The sequence below is a fragment of the Nilaparvata lugens genome, chromosome X (assembly GCF_014356525.2).
Source record: "Nilaparvata lugens isolate BPH chromosome X, ASM1435652v1, whole genome shotgun sequence".
Lineage (NCBI taxonomy): Eukaryota > Metazoa > Arthropoda > Insecta > Hemiptera > Delphacidae > Nilaparvata > Nilaparvata lugens.
Window position 1 is genome coordinate 104,251,117 of NC_052518.1, and position 18,282 is coordinate 104,269,398.

Below are 18,282 nucleotides of genomic sequence, written 5' to 3' on the forward strand. Positions count from 1 at the left end.
ATCATACATTTAGTTGTCGTAGATGAAGTTTTGAACTACCCGCTCTCTAGTTAATGATCAGGGAATAATTTGTTCAAGTTATTACACGGAGATTATGACCAGTGAGAATGAGAAATGAAAAAAAGGTACCCAACAGATTAAAATGTTGTGTTTAATCCTCCAAGAAGGATTGAATTAATGTAATATTTTGGAAGATTGGAGAAGAATATATGTCTTATAGAAAAATATTCTGTGTGGGAATTTATTGCCAGTTGTGTTGGCATGAGTAGCAGCGCTTGAATTGTACATTGTAAAATGGCGTCTGGTAGTGTCAGTGCAACATTCGATTAGGAAGTATTGTTATGCATCTGTTCCAGTCGTGTCAAATTTGTGTTTGTTTACTTTTTTATTTAAATTTATTCTAGAGAGTGCAACTTGTTTATGTCAAGAACTAATTATGACATAGTATTTGTGGAGTAATAATGATTCCATCTAGCGTATATGCGCTATCTGAGAAGTTATGGCCACTCTTAATTGTCTGTTTCTTGGTACGATGTTCTGCAGTGTCTGGAGATGAAGGTAAGACTGAATATCGTTGATTTTATTAATTATTTCAATAAGTTATGCCTAAAATATAGATTATTCCAAAAAACGAATACATTTCCACTCATAACCTTATTTATATTCAATCTTCTAGGAGTAAGTTACATTCAAGGAATCATCTTGCTGAACTTTGAATAATAAAAAAAAAATCGGCCTAAATCACTTTTTCAAACTATGAAACTCAAATTTTTCTGGAAACGGAGTGAATTTTTATTTTCGAAAATAATTATTACATAAAACTGCTGATGTTTTTGGAACATGCTAGTGTTTGTTTACATGATTCATGACTCTTATCTTACCTAAATAATTAAGTTATTCAGTTATGACACATTCCTAATATATTATTTCAATTACTCTGAAATTATGACACATATATGGTCAAATTAAAAATGTTTTAGTTTTAATTTTAACTTTGATGTGATCAGTAGGCTATGTATTTAATAAAATATTACAACTAATTAAGTGAGAAGTTAACTGTCTATAATAGCATCCTATAATAAACTATTAAACTAAATACTTTGGGCTTACCAAGAATTTGCTTTGATAATCAACAGCTTTTTAAACGTTATTCTTGACAATCAAACAATCTTTTGTGTTGGGTTTCAGATGTATTATGACGATTTACAGTGTAATAAGTTAGTTGATGAAATTACATTACAGACATACACACACTTTACTTGAGCCTTGATAAAATTATAATACAGAATATATACTTGGGCTCCAACTATACGAGTGTCTCAGACGCACTGTATTTTTTTAGCTCGTTAGTCGGATGTAAACTACTGTCTCTCATAGGGTAAACTACATTCTATACAAGCGTAATAGACGCTTCCCATGAAATATATCATCCCATTTTATACCTAAGTTATAATCTGTACAAAATAATTTTTGAGTTGGAGGAATAAGCGGCGTAGATAAATGGAGGGAGATCAGCCTATTACTGTGATGATAGTGCCGGTTAAATTTTAATCGTGATTACTTCCACGAGAACCAATCAGAAAAGCCGTCTCATCAAAAAGGCCTTCTCTGATTGGTTCTCGTGAAATTAATCACGGTTAAAATATGCTACCGGGCCTCAGAATCTCAAACTAGCGCCTGTTTTTTCGTTTCGATATTGAATTTTTTATCCAATAAATAAGTTGAACTAAGCAAATCCGAATTTTGTGATTATTTAGCTTTATTTTTACAATCATTTGCAGATGTGGGATACTAATGTTTTGACTCACACTGTGTTACAATAGTGCATTGCATATACTTTTGAAATGGAATTTTACTTTCATCTTATAGTCCAGTCAAATGGTCGTTTTTCAGGAAACAGCCCCGAAAGAATTTTTCTCGACGGTCCTATATGTATTTTGGGGCGCTGAATTCGAATCTGAAATTTGCTGACACGCCAGAGGGCGGCTTCTCCCCCAAAACCCCCAAAATTTCGGACTTTTTTCAATTTTTCCATTCTCGTAAACCTTGAGTTTCTCAAGAAAAAACATTGTCGACAAAATTAAAGAGAATAAAATTTCCAATCAATTGAGTGGTCGCGCAGGATTCTACCATTTTTGGTTCCGGAGCTACGAATTTTCAAGAAAGGGGTATTTTTTAAGGGGTTTTCAAAATTATGCAAACCTACCACTTCTACCCTATAGAACTTGGATATTTTTCTAGTATAGATAACAAACACACATCACGTGAAAGAACAATTCATTATGTACAGGATTCCTTAGGAATTTTAGAATTTAGTGGAGGGGGGAGGGGGAATACACTAAAAATAGAAAATCATGTCCCACAGCCAAAATACAATTTTTTCATTATTATACCTTTTCAAGGCCTTCCTAACAAAAAAATACATATTTCGGCTGAAATCATCTCATGAGGGTTATTTTCTATGAGAATCACCCGTTAGAAACATTTAATTTCAGTATTTCCTAGTGGGGGTACGTCATAAGGATACGTCAAGGATCAAAACTTCAAACATTATAAGTGTCTATCAAAACTTATATAGCATGTAATTATCTTTCATTTGAGACCAATTGCAAGTTTCTATCATGTATCTTAGTCGTTTTAGAGACTCTTGAATAACAGTAAAATCGCTGAAAAAATGAGAAAATGAAAAATCTTTTGAATATGCGAAAATTTTTTGATATGTTAACCATTTCCACAGTCTCGCATATTCAAATTTGCGTATCTTGTGAAACACTTCAGATAAAAAATCGAAAAAGTAGTCAAGGTTGTAGAGAATTTTCTCCTCTTACCGCTCCCATGAATCGTTTTTCAGATTTCAATACCGTTCAAAAGTCACAGCTAATTGAAAAAAATATATATTTTCATTTTCTCATTTTTCCTGCGATATTACTGTTATTCAAGAGTATCTAAAACGACTAAGATACATGATAGAAACTTGCAATTGGTCTCAAATGAAAGATAATTAGTACATGCTATATAAGCTACGTTGCCTTAAACCCATCTTGCATGACTGTTTATTATCGGAAAACTGTCGAGACTGTGAAAATGAGGAAAATATGGCAAATTTCTTGATTTTTTTAATCAAACGTATTTTACCTCACGATTATATTTTTAAAATTCTTTTACCTCACATGAAAGAGGAAATTCTGTTGTTCAAATCAAGATAAAGTATCATTTTTTATCATTTCGGGTTACCGAGATACGCACTTTTGAATATAGAAATTGGCCATTTTTCTGTGTATTTAAATAGGGGCTAAAAATACACTAAAAGAGGATTTTTTTATTTTTTCATCAAATTTCAGTTATGATACATGATTTTGAACCGCCTTGACGAGCTGAGAAGAATTAGCTGTAGTACGAGGAGATCTGATCATTCTGTCGAAAGTTATAAGTGATTGAAGTTTTGATCCTTGACGTATCCTTATGACGTACCCTCCACTAGGAAATACTGAAATTAAATGTTTCTAACGGGTGATTCTTATAGAAAATAACCCTCATGAGATGATTTCAGCCGAAATATATATTTTTGTTAGTAAGGCCTTGAAAAGGTATTATAATGAAAAATTTATATTTTGGCTGTGGGACATGATTTTCTATTTTTGAGTGTATTCCCCTCCCCCCCCTGTACTAAATTCTAAAATTCCTAAGGAATCCTGTTCATAATGAATTGATCTTTCACGTAATGTGTGGTTTTTTATCTATACTAGAAAAATATCCAAGTTGTATAGGGTAGAAGTGGTAGGTTTGCATAATTTTGAAAACCCCTTAAAAATACCCCTTTTTGAAAATTCGTAGCTCCGGAACCAAAAATGGTAGAATCCTGCGCGACCACACAATTGATTTAGTCTCTAAAACGACTAAGATACATGATAGAAACTTGCAATTGGTCTCAAATGAAAGATAATTACATGCTATATAAGTTTTGATAGACACTTATAATGTTTGAAGTTTTGATCCTTGACGTATCCTTATGACGTACCCCCACTAGGAAATACTGAAATTAAATGTTTCTAACGGGTGATTCTCATAGAAAATAACCCTCATGAGATGATTTCAGCCGAAATATGTATTTTTTTGTTAGGAAGGCCTTGAAAAGGTATAATAATGAAAAAATTGTATTTTGGCTGTGGGACATGATTTTCTATTTTTAGTGTAATCCCCCTCCCCCCTCCACTAAATTCTAAAATTCCTAAGGAATCCTGTACATAATGAATTGTTCTTTCACGTGATGTGTGTTTTTTATCTATACTAGAAAAATATCCAAGTTGTATAGGGTAGAAGTGGTAGGTTTGCATAATTTTGAAAATCCCTTAAAAATACCCCTTTTTGAAAATTCGTAGCTCCGGAACCAAAAATGGTAGAATCCTGCGCGACCACACAATTGATTGGAAATTTTATTCTCTTTAATTCTGTCGAGAATGATTTTTCTTGAGAAACACTCAAGGTTTACGAGATAAAATTGAAAAAAGTCCGTCATTTTGGGGGTTTTGGGGGTGAAGCCGCCCTCTGGCGTGTCAGCAAATTTCAGATTCGAATTCAGCGCCCAAAAAAAGAATAGAATGACTGCCTTTATTTCATACCTGGGAGGGCGAAGTTAGGGCGCAGTCGGCCCTCTCTTACACTTAACCCTCCAATACAATACAAAATTATAATCTAACAAGCAATACTCAGTAAAATAAAATAAAACAAAACTATATTTTAAGTGAAAAAAGTAAAAAAAATAATAATAATAATAAGTGGAATATTTGAATAAACTTGAAAGCATTTTTAAAATGTAAAATAGCAAAGATCTGTTGGGAAATAAATACAACATTTATGACGGAATGATAGGATCGAAGAAGCAAAAAAGAGCAATATGGCTAAAAACCTTACAAGCAAGATGAGAAAATAAGGAAATTAATAAATACTTCCAGCATGAAATAATTAATTTTGAGAGAGAAAAAGAGTATTTTTTATATCTGTCTTTAGAGTTTACTTTTAAAGTTGAACTTGATTCTCTTAAAATTACTCTAAAGAAATTAATTTTGAGACTGAATAAATGAATGTATCAAAAGTATGAAAGCATGAAAATACATATAGAACCGTCGAGAAAAATCCTTTCGGGGCTGTTTCCTGAAAAACTACCATTCGACGGGACTATTATTACTAACAAGAAACCCGTGCTTAGGGTCTAATTAAACACTTGAATACTGAAATACTGATGAATTTAATATAGGCCTATAACCAACCTCGGTAAATTGAAAATCTACATGCAAAATTTCAAGTTAATTAAGATATAGATATAAAAAGCTTGGCATCAGCTGATTAAAAGTGAATTGCTCATGTTCGCGGCGCGTAAATCTGTACGCACCTTTATTTATAATAAAGGAAAGAATTGGCTTATACACGTATGGGATAGGAAATTCACAAATGAAGTTTCATCACGTCTCAACTACCTCTTCATTTGTGAATTTCCTATCCCATACGTGTATAAGCCAATTCTTTCCTTTATTATAAATAAAGGTGCGTACAGATTTACGCGCCGCGAACATGAGCAATTCACTTTTAATCAGCTGATGCCAAGCTTTTTATATCTATATCTTATACAGTTTCTGTAAAAATACAGATATAATCAGCTGATTAAAAGTGAATTTCTCATGTTCGCGGCGCGTATATCCTTACGCACCTCTATAGATATAGATGACTTGATGAGTCTAAACATGTATCTTGAAAACGAAAAATAGAAGGGTACTGAATAATTCTTCCTTAAAAACCCATCAACACCAATGTTTATCAAATACTGCAATTATAACGTGGACCTCACTTTACTAATCAATGCTAGATATAGGGTAATTTAATGTCGAAATTCAGTCATAATAGGCTAGAATCATGGTATTATAATATTAAGTAACTCTTAACCTATTAGCTTTGAATATTTTTGGTTTGTATTTTAGAATATTATCACGGCAAATGTACCAATAATTTAATTAAAGAATATTTTCGAACTCATGGCTGGAGCTCAAGGCTTCTTTTTCCAGCCACACCAATGTATATTAGTTGATAAGTGTAAATTTCTAGTGAATTGGTAAAATAGTAAATTTGAGCTTGATTTGCGTATCGATCGCAATAGAATTATTAAAATAATCACTTACCGTACATGATATCCAATACTTCAGAGCTGGAGTCTATCAGTCGACACTGATTGCTAGAACTGTACGTCGAAATAAGGACTTAACCTCGCCAATTGATCGAAAATTATTATGTCATCCCCAAAAATAGAATTCCAGCTTGATTCTTCATGTTATCTCTACTAATTAAAAGTAACAAAGGTTATACCCTCCCTATTCACTGATAAAAATGGTCTTAATTAAATTCCTTATCTGCCGGTTCTCGGATTAATATTCAACTTTATTGAAAACTAGCTGGTAACCCGTGCTCCGCAAGGGTCTGCTTAAACCACAAATATACAGGGTGGGTGAAAAGTCCGAGAACGGCTTAATATCTCATACACAAAGGTGATTTGATGGTGGGTGTGATTGGGGATCTACTCAAATTGAAAATACTACTTTACTATGACTTTAAAAATCCGCCATATTGGATGCAACTTTATTTTTTTACATAGGAAGGTGGGCATGTAATACATGATTTCGATATGAAATTTCAAGAAAAAATTAATGGTGAAGACCGCACATCGATATCACAAACCGTTCAGAAGATATTCACATTATTAATCAATATTTTTTGTAAATTGTATTGATGGCAAATAAAAAGAATTGAATTGAATTGAATTGAATACCACTTATGTATCTCATTTCTGATATGCATGATATTGATTAATAATGAGAATATTTTCTGAACGGTTTGAGATATCGATATGCGGCTTTCGCCATTCTTTTTTTCTTGAAATTTTGTATCGAAATCATGTATCGCATGACCACCTTCCTATTTAAAAAAATAAAGTTGCATTCAATATGGCGGATCCAAGATGGACCAGATTTTTGATGTCTTAGTAAAGTAGTATTCTCAATTTGAGTAGGATCCCCAATCACACCCATCGTCAAATAACCTTTGTGTATGAGATATTAAACTGTTCTTGGACTTTTCACCCACTCTTTGTTTAATTTAGTTTTATAGTTCCTTGCTGATATCAAGAGTATTAACAGGGTGGCTACCTACTGGGAAAACCGGAAGAACCTTGAATTCGTCATGATTTTAAAACAGGGAAAACTACCTTGAATTCCTCATGAATTTTTCCAATTACTCATGAATTTTTCATAAATTTCAATTAATTTAGTAAAGAAGTATAGGCTACATTAACATATTCAATTAGTAAACTTCCTATTAATTTTGGTTAGCCTTTGCTTTTTTAAATGCTTCTTAATGTACTGATAACAGTCCCTCTGGTGCAATAATAAAGTATTTATGGTCTGTAAGGGTGTAACTGAAGACTGTTGGCCTAGTAGATTTCATATAATTTCTGGTTTCAATCGATTTGTTAGCTTATTTTGAGTATAAACACTGAAAAAAATTTGGCGCGCACTTATCGTTTATTTTAAAATGATCATATTTAGTCACGATATAAATCAATTGCATTTCAAAATTGAATAAATTGATGGCTTCATTCTCTTTGGAATGAAACTTTCTTCAAGGTTTGAAGAGTCATCAACAGCCGCAATCGGCTATGATACTGTCCATACATATATATGGCTTCATTAGTAAACGTATGACTCAGAATACATAATAAATGTTCAAATGTATTGATAACTTTGACACTGTAATCTATTCTTGTGAGGAATTTTTCGTTTTTTAACTACTCCCTGAGTTGAAAATGGACTCTGTCCGAAAGCACTCCACACACATGAGTAGTTAAAAGAACGTACTAATTACTAACACTCATAGAATGTAGTGTCAAAAATTGACAATATATTTAGAAATTTAAATATGCTATTCGCAATTCGTCATGGAAGATCATAAAGATTACCATAATAAATTCTTTACGAATGTATCTTGCTCCTCAAATACCGGAACTCCACCTGGAAAATATTAAATTTTACTCTGGAAAACCGGGAATTACTCATGATTTTTTATTTCAAAATGGCTGGCCACCCTGATTAACAACTGTAATAATTTACAATAGAAAAAGATTTGATGAGGCTTTCATCTTACGTAAACTTTGCATCAAAAATTGAATATGTTTGTTTTAATTATTAAAATTATTTTTATTCGATCAACAACACTCAATAAATGGTCTACCCTTCTGGTAGAATTTATTGGTATTAAGAGTGGATTAAAGTTTTTGTTCTTGTAGATCCAAGTTGAATGTAAAAGTCAAACTGGTTCAACATCTTCTTGATTTATGAACATTTGAGAATTCAAGTTTATAACTTGAAGGGTCTAGTATTATGATTGGTGTAGTGGATTCAAGTTTCCGTTCTAGTAGTCTATTTTGGTATAGTGGATTAAAGTTCTGTTTTAGATTCAAGTCTACATTGCTATAGTGTATTAATGTTTCAGTTCTTGAATCCAAGGAAACTTGACTAATGTAAACAACGCTGCTTTACGAGAAAATAACTTTTTGTACAATAAATTTGTAGCAGATGTCTTTTACTGTTGATCATATTACGGGTTGTGCAGGAAGCATTTGCAAAATGATGTAAGGGTTGCTTGTCAAGCGGATTGGGAGAAAGACAAATGAAGATGTTAGCCCCCAGTGCCGTCCGTTGAAACTGTATCACATTTCCCTCTCACTTCCTTATTCAATTACAATCCCCCCTCACCAACCCTCCTGGGAACGGACACAAGCGAATACCTTGTACTTGAGGGGAGGAGGCGTTTATTTGGTAGTGTGACACTTCCTACGGTGGCCTTTCCTACGAACCCATTTAGCATGGCGTCTCCTACGAACCAAAATTCAGTCGTGGACTTTCCTACGAAGAACTGCTGTCTGTACTTAAGTTGTATGTTTTACGGCTACTGGTATTTGTATGGACCAGATGGGTGGACTCTCGTGTAGTGACACTTCTAAAGGAGCGTACAGATTTACGCGCCGCGAACATGAGAAATTCACTTTTAATCAGCTGATGCCAAGCTTTTTATATCTGTATCTTACCGTTTCTGTAAAAATACAGATATAATCAGCTGATTAAAAGTGAATTGCTCATGTTCGCGGCGCGTATATCTGTACGCACCTTTAGACTGTACTCAAGTACGAACCAAAATTCAGTCGTGGACTTTCCTACGAAGAACTGTTGCCTATACTTAAGTTGTATGTGTTATGGTTACTGGTATTTTTATGGACCAGATGGGTGGACTCTCGTGTAGTGACACTTCTTAGGCTCCCCACTAACGATAGAACATGCATACTCGTCATTACAGCGAAACGCTTCGAGCAACATTTTTTGAGTTTAGGATTTTGTATATCCAATTTATTTGTTCATTTTCTCTTTGTTGCTCCATTTGAGGTTAAATTATATTCCTAATTAATTTTTTTAATTTTTCAGTGGTATATTTATTGTCGTTGGTTGTTTATTTTATGTTAGAAGACTCTTGCTGATGATGAACATGTGTATGACATGCATGTTTTATCATCTGGTTCATAGGAAACGCCACGCTCAATGGGTTCGTAGGAAACGCCACCGTAGGAAATGCCACGTAGCCGTTTATTTACCTTTGAATTCAGTGACACCAGGTTTTCACAATTCCGGCGTCCCCTGAGCTCTATCCTGTTCTTCTGTTTGCACCAGGCAAATCCCCCTTCCAACTCCCTCGTCTCTCCTTTATTGATCAGGTTATGCCCAATTTAGTCTAGTGAATTTGCACTATTTCGTCTTTCCTCCGAACACGGCAAAACTTTTCTGCCCTTCTATATTTTATTGGCAAACAGAGTAACGTTTTCCCTCTGTTTCACTTTGAAAAAAGAACTACATGTACAATCATTGATTGTTTTATTTGTTTTGATTCACAATCGACAGAGAATAGAGTAAAGAATTGAAAGAGTGCTTTACATCCAAATTAACACAGTACAATATAAAATACAAACACACATATTTACGGCTTGATTAGACAATCGTCAGCCGGTCATTCACAATCGATATCAAATGCAGTATTGTCTCTGAATTTTTACTAAAAGCGGTCACTGGATCACTGTCATCTGAATAGTTGTGTATTGATCCACGTGTATTGAGTTTTATGACGTCATTAATCCAACAAGTGTGGGTAATGAATGAAGAAGGTATCATAATAATAATAATAACCTGGCTGGCTCAGGTCTGGTGTCAGAGTTTTCGCTTTTCGGGGTGCACCTGATCAATTTATAGCAATGTAGAATTAAAATAGTTTATCATAATTTATTACTGAATCATCGAAAATTATATTTCCTCGATGAATAAGATATAGTTGATCATTTCCAACAAGAATGGACAGTTGATATCACATTAGATATACTGGTATCAGCTATCATCTATAGACGATAGTGACAAGGCAGAGAATCGGCTATACTGTCTTTCTCTATTATTGTCTTTATAAAGTGGACCTCACTATAGTAGACCTTGAGGCACGAAACAATATCATTTCATTTTTCATTATAAATAGTATATTAGAAAACCGTAGTTAGTTTCGAATGATTTTTTTTTCATTGAAATTCTTTCCAAAAGTGTGTAAAGATTTTTTCGCCACACTGCACAGAAAGCAGCTGTTTTCCAGTCCCTATGTAGATCTGAAAGACATTGTTTGCAGACGACTCTCGTCTGTCGTCAGAACAGGTTTCTTTCCGGCCTAGGCCGGAAAGAGTACCCTTTCCAGCCGCTAACATGGAACTAAGAAAGGTGATCAAAAAACTTTTCATTATTAAATAATTAAAACATTTATAATAATATCATCTTATTGTCATTTGAAAGAATAAAAAAGTATAAACTCAACCTCCCACATAATTGAACATAATCTTTTAGGTTATTTAGACAAATCAGAATAAAAAATAAAAATACTTGGACAATTTCCTGATTTGAGATTACCTCAGATTTGCTAGAGCTATCACCTTCCACTTCTGCTTTCGGAAGTGCTTAGTAAACAACTATTCTCATATATATATTTTTTATTTTTCTGTGTGGCGAAAAATAGCGTTCGCACCACGGGCAAAAATGTTTTTCCGGCTCTCAATCTTTTCTAGTCCTCGACCTACGGCCTCGGACTTGAAAACCGATTTCGAGCCGGAAAAATCTCATTTTCTGCTCTAGGTGCGAAATATACTATATTCATAACTGATTGCTGGAATAAATCGTTTAGGGCCGTTTGCACAGTATAGATTGCTAAACTCGATTAAGTTAATCGAGTTTAAGTTAATCTGAAAGTTTAAACTTGAATGGGTTTCTCAGTGCATTTACTAATCCAGTTTAAGTTAAACTAGTTAAGCGTTAAGTTGATAATAGAATGTCATCGTTTATAATATCAGGAAGGGTAATTTTTACAGGAAATTTGCTATTTGTTCACAAACCATCAGCAAATTGAGGTTATGTAGCTACTATTTCCTGGTTCCAAATCCACAGAGCTGTAAGCTGTACGGTAATAAAAGTGAAAAGCGACCAAGAAATTCTTCAAAAAATGATGAAATGCTATATTACTATTAGAAACAAACTTAAATTTAGTTGGCATCAAAAAATATAATCTAAAATGTAAGATTTCTATCTTCTTATTTTGTTATGAAAATCTACTTAAATCTACTACGGTCTTCCTCGTTTATCAGAAATCTCTCGAAAGCAAAATATCTCAGTTATGTGTTATTAAAAACATGTTTTCTAATCAAAAATCACTGATAAAAATTGTCTTATTTTCTATCAAGTGACTTATTCAATTAAATACTAAATTGGCACTTGCTTTACTCAAGGAAACCCGTTAAAAAATTCTCTATCATCCCAGAAATTTAAATGATTCGTTTTTTGCCCGATTTTTCTCAGTTCCAAAATTTCTTCGAGTCATCTCTATCAATCGCATGAAAAACTTCTATCAATTCCATCAATAATGATTCACTATAACCTAAATAATTATTATCGTCTACATAAGCATTAAAAACAAACGTCGGAAAATAATTTACTATTAGATGTTTCCCCATCAAATTTTACAGATGTCTATTTAATCCAAATTATTTGGTTTAAACCTCCTGTTTTGGAGGTTTAAACTTTCCTAGAGTTTAAACTCAATATAGAGTTTAAACTAATACTGCGCAAACAGAATATTTTAGTTTAAAAAAAAAATCCAAATTTAGTTCAAGCATTAGTTTAAACTTACACTGTGCAAACGGCCCTTAGATGTCTAGAGCTCTAGAAATACCAAACCTTGAACTTCTTAAGGTTTGTTCCTTGGAACCTCGTTCATTTGATTTCCTGACATTATTCCTCATTCTTTCCGTTTATTCCTTCGATTTTAGAAACCCACTAGGACTAGACTTTTTATGAGCTATTGTTTTATGAAATATATCATGGATATGCTGCCAACATTTTACTTCTCTGCCACTAGGAGTTGCTAGCCAAAACAGTTGGTTTTAACTGAAGTGGTTACATGGATAAAATCGGATGAATGTATGAGATGTTTGGATTTTGTTATTGTAAAAGTCACGCACCAGATTTCGTACCGGAACAATGTGTTACTCTTTCCCTGTTGTGGAAATGGCCATTAAACTTGGCAGGAACCAGAAAGCATGCTCAGAATGAACAAAGAATAACAAATAATTGCCAGTCTCTCATCTTCATGTGTTCCTTCGATTTTTATTGGCCTTTTGGAAAACTTTATTGTTTTTGAAAAACAACTGTGCCAAGATGGTTGCTAACATCTGGACGTATTTCATAGCTGTCATATTCTCATTGAAAAAGTTTTTTAGCTTTTATTGAGGCTAAACATATTGATTGAAAACTACTTTATATTTTCAAAACCACTAACTTATTAAAACAATTCAGGGTATTTATTTATTTATCATATTGTGTATTTATTACAATTTGGGGTATTTATTTATTTATCATATTGTGTACAAATACTTGACATGAGGAAAGGCACAACAGGCTCATGCGCAAAACTGTCACATTTCTAATTTATACTATACTGTCCGAATCAAAATGTAGGTTATGTCCACTTTTCAAAAAAACAATTTACTCTCATCAAAGCTCAGAAAAACGAGAAAATTTTGAATCGTATTATGAAAGTCTGAGTTAACAGAATCTAGAACATTAATCATTTAAAAAAGTTTAAATTTTGAATGTAACTCGTGCCAATTTTTATCAAGCTCTGGATTTCCAGAGCTACTTGTCAATAGTCCTGTCACCACAGTTTTCATTGCTTTTTCCCTCCAATCGGTACGATTTTATCATCTCTTTCCATTATTTATAACCCTGTGTGTTTCCGATCATCCTATTTTGAATTATCGTGCTTGAAAACTCATTAGCTTTATGTGATATTATCAGCATTTTGAAAATATCGTAAGAACTATTTTGTTAGGTCCACGTTATATCGGCAGTGGAGAAAGATAGGAGAACAACGTTTCCGGTTTTCTGCCTTGCCATAGAGGATACTGGTATATCTGATGTTATAATTTTAACTGTTCATTACAGGGTCACTCCTGTGTTATCGGATGGGCACGTTAAGCTTTCGGTCCCGGCAGAAGTATGACAGTCGTAAGGCTCATTGACTCCCCACCAATAAAAGCCATAGAGAGAAAGCCAAAAAGAGAGTTTATCAGAGATTGACAATGGTGTAATAACCGAAACCGGTCTTTCTAATTATCTATAAATCATTGGTTTTTTGACAATTTCTTAGTCTTTTTCATTCAAAAAGCCATACGAATATTATTATTAACTGTTCATTCTTGTTTAAAATAATCAATTATATTCCATTCGTCAAGAATATATACTTTTCTATGATCGAATAATAAATTTTCATTATTGAGGTTGAATATTTTGCTCATTTATTATATTTCTACATTGTTCAAAAACTATCTGAAACGTTGTGTTGCGTCGCTATGTGTTTTGTAGAATGATAGACTAGAGTAGCAACACGAATGTTGATCAAATACTGCCATTATAACGTGGACCTCACTGTAGTTTATGATTGTTCAATTGATTCAGAATACTGCATTCTAAGTGCCGTTTGCACAGTGACAGTTTAAACTGGAATATTGGAATATCTTGTACTATTTGTTGAATAAGCGAAGCGAATTCTATGTTTCAAGTCAATCGGCGTTTGTCTGTTTGTTTGTACCGCAGTTATGAACCGATTTGGATAAAATTTGGTATACAAGTACTTTGAAACAAGGCGTAGAAACTATATATTTCAAATTCTAAAATTCATCCCCGTTCCAAGATGGCGGCCCTTCATTCGGAAATTTTACCCTAAAAATCAACCTAACTTTTCAATACCTACTTTATCGGATCAGGTTCAAATTGGGCTCATTCGTCTCAGCGCTTCAAAGCGGTATTATTTCAAGTATCACATGCTCAAAATTGTTTAATTTTTGAAATTCGAATTTTTTTCCAAGTCCTTATTCAAGTTTAAGATTTTTTATCTTTTCAACCATGCATCCTAATTCAAAAGTGTAAAGAACATCTATTTCTCAGCGTCCTCCACCGATCCTATTGCATATATCATATCATACTCTAAATCCAATTTGTATGTGTGTGTTTGTGTGTGAATAGGTGGGAGTGTGTGAGTAGTGATGTTAGTAAGTGTAGAGAGTTCTACTGTTCTCCGAATTACTAGTATTATAGACTTGAATAGATAATAACTTGACACCAATATAGACTCGTTATAATCATTGAATAGTATTCGTGAATTATATTTATAGGAATTTAATTTGTTGATTTCCTATGTTGAAATTGATTAAACATCATTGATTAATCATCTAGATGAATGATGAAATATTTTTAATGTTGGAATGACAAAATTGAACTCTAGATAAATATTGAAATAAACTGTTTCAAGTGATAAACAAACTCAACCAGTTGAAAACATCACAGGTGGCAATCATATGATTCGCCACATATTGCTGTGCTTTACAAGTTTACAATATCTGGCCAATAACTTTATTCTATCCCAGTATGTTAGCCACCATAATCGTTCACTGCATTTTGTTAGTTCTGCATTGTAATGAAATTTATGAATAGGTGCTTAAAGTTTATCTGTGGATAGTGAAACCTCAGTGCTGTTATGAACTCTTACCAGCCGCCAGTTAAATAAACCATTAAACGTCTCCGTTCAGTTCTTCTTGTTTGTATTTTCATCCATTTGTCAAACATCACTCCCCTTCTCTAAATAAAGATGCTTGGTCGTGGTCGGATTCATTAAATAATGCCCTTCCTCTACTCAATCTCAACTATAAATAGTTGTTAATTCAGCTTGAAAATATCCTGAGAGGGTTTTTTTGTTGAGCGGAGAACCATCCATGGAGGTTATGCCTTGTTAAACTTATCACTTTGATACAAATGAGGGTGATACTTTTATACTTAAATGAGTTGGGAAATGTCACCTTACAATCTTTGTTCTTGTCAGTTTTGGATTTGTTGTGATATCTCTTGATTCGGATTTGTTTCACTCTTTCTCTCCAAATAAATTTTTTAATATTTCTGTTGAGAGTCTTAAGGTGCGTACAGATATACGCGCCGCGAACATGAGCAATTCACTTTTAATACATGAGAATGTACCCTAGTAGACTACTATTTAAAGAAATTGATTTACCAACATTGAGACAAACATACGTAACTAACGCAATTCTGTACATTAATAAAAACAAAGACAAATTCACTACTCGTAATACACCATATCTAATACGTCCAAATGTTTTCAATACCTACAATAACCTATTCACTAGACTTACATCTTGCAAACACCAATTGTCCTTCTATTGCCATAGAATAATAAATTGTCTACCTGAAAAATTCATTTTAAATAGAATTACTAAGTGTTTAATTTATGAAATAAGAGAGTGGGTATGTAGGAAAGTTTACTTCGGACTTGAGATTTCAGAAGATTAATTGACTTTTTGTTCTAGTGCTTACATTGTTATATTATACATACATTCATATTGCATATTGTTTCTTCTGGTACTAATTAAATTGTCTTAGACATCCATCCTAATTACCGTTAACATTTTTGAACTCTCTTCCAGAGCTCAAGCATTAGCTTTTCTGGGAGAGCCAATTATTTCAATATTAAAATATTAAATAATCAACTGATTATATCTGTATTTTTACAGAAACGGTAAGATACAGATATAAAAAGCTTGGCATCAGCTGATTAAAAGTGAATTGCTCATGTTCGCGGCGCGTAAATCTGTACGCACCTTAAGAGAGAGAGAATCGACTGCGCCCTAACTTCGCTCTCTAGGAAAAATAGAGGCATTCATGATAATTCATATTTTCTAGCACGATTCCATTGAATATGTTGTGAACAACAGTAAAACTGTAAAATTGTAAAGCTGTAAAACAACTTACTTCAACTCATGTAGTAATCGGAAGAATAAGACGTTGATGTCAACACAATACTACAATATAATAAGAATAGAATAAGAATGTTTATTTCGCCAAAATTACATAATACAGAGTGAGTCATATGCATGGGTTCCCTTCAATAAATCGGACAATGTTGTTGATATGATACTGTGACATTCAAGATAAGTTATTGGTCAAATACTCTACTTTTTGACGTACAACTGAATTTCAACCCTTCATAACGGGGTGACTTAGGGGTTGTAACTCGAATATTTTGAATGTAAACATCCATTGTGTGGTACATCATTTTAAAGGCCTCTTTAAAACAAGAAAGATGGCATCGATAAAAATGTTCTATGATACTTGTATCCAAAATGGCGGCTGATTGAAGATTTAGTTCTTAAAGAAATGAAGGTTTGTAACTCGGAAATTTTAAATGTAAAAACCCATTGTGTGACACATCATTTGAAAGGCCAATCTTAAACAAGAAAGATGACATCAATAAAAATGTTCTATGATACTTTTATCCAAAATGGAGGCTGATTGAAGTTTTAGTTTTAGTAATAATTCATAAAGTTCAATCAGCCGCCATTTTGGATATAAAAGTATCATATAAGTATCATATAAAAGACCTTCACACAATGGGTTTTTACATTTAAAATATTCGAGTTACAACCCTTCATTTCTTTAAAAACTAAAACTTCAATCAGCCGCCATTTTGGATAAAAGTATCATATAACATTTTTATTGATGTCATCCTTCTTGTTCTAAAGAGGCCTTTAAAATGATTTATCAGACAATTGGTGTTAACATTTAAAATATTCCAGTTGCACCCCCTATGTCACCCCTAAATAAAAAAACCCCTTATGAGGGGTTGAAATTCAGTTGCACATCAAAAGGTAGAGTATTTGACCAATAGCTAATCCTGAAAGTTACAGTATTATATCTACAACAGTCTCCAACTTATTGAAGGGTTCCCATATACAGTCGAACCTCTGTATAACGAAGTCGATTATCCCGAGAAAAAATTCGCTGCAGAGAGGTATTCGTTATTGAGAGGTTGCTCTCTCAAGAAAACTGCTACGATCTTTTGGATCTTATAATATCGTATCACGGCGGTAAATAAATGAATATGGTACATAAAACATATCATCGCGAACGTAGGTAGGGTACCTATTAGGCCAATATTAATATGGAAATTTGAAAATTCATGCAGTTTAAAATAAAAAAACATGTTTTTTAATATTTACAGGATGTAATAAGTAAGTGAACACACCAATTTATCCCCAGAAAGCTTGATTTGTACTATTAGTAGAGTTTAATCAAAGTACATACTCTGTAGCAATATTTTTCAACTTTATTCACCAAAGTTATTTTACTACTTTTTACACTACTATCAGATTGAACGCTAAATACGGTACTTTTGTCAATAACTTCACTATAAATACTATAATAACTCAACTTTACTATTTTTTAATGTTTTATTTGAAAAAGTGAGTAATTTCCGGTTGAATTTTGTTTGCATTTGGATAAAACATCATGTTTATAATAAACGACTCACTTCTATTCAAACAGTCGAACAAGTCGAATGTTGTCTGGTACATTTTTCAGTTTTAATCCTTGCCTGATGATTTTGAAAGCTTCTAGAATTTCTTGATCTGACGGATTCTTTTCCTCAGGTTCGTCACAGCCATCATCATCATAGTCAGTTCAATGAATTGAAATGTGTGACAAGAGCAAGAATGGGAAAGTCCAGTCGTTCACCTGCCTGGTCTACAAATTTAAGTTATTGGAATTTAAT

The 18,282-nt window shown here is 33.1% G+C and overlaps 1 protein-coding gene across 11 annotated transcripts in view; it reads left to right on the forward strand.

The window, feature by feature from the left end:
* The first annotated feature begins 280 nt into the window (after positions 1–280).
* The window catches only part of LOC111048178 (neogenin), a 267,521-nt gene continuing 249,519 nt past the window's right edge, over positions 281–18,282 (forward strand). For 10 of the 11 annotated variants that reach the window (XM_039442944.1, XM_039442937.1, XM_039442938.1 and 7 more), the window contains exon 1: positions 282–558. In XM_039442944.1, coding sequence (XP_039298878.1) covers positions 462–558 — 97 coding nt within the window. In that variant the 5' untranslated portion in view covers positions 282–461. Of the gene's footprint in view, positions 559–18,282 lie in introns of all 11 variants that reach the window. The other variant, XM_039442940.1, reaches the window with a different exon arrangement.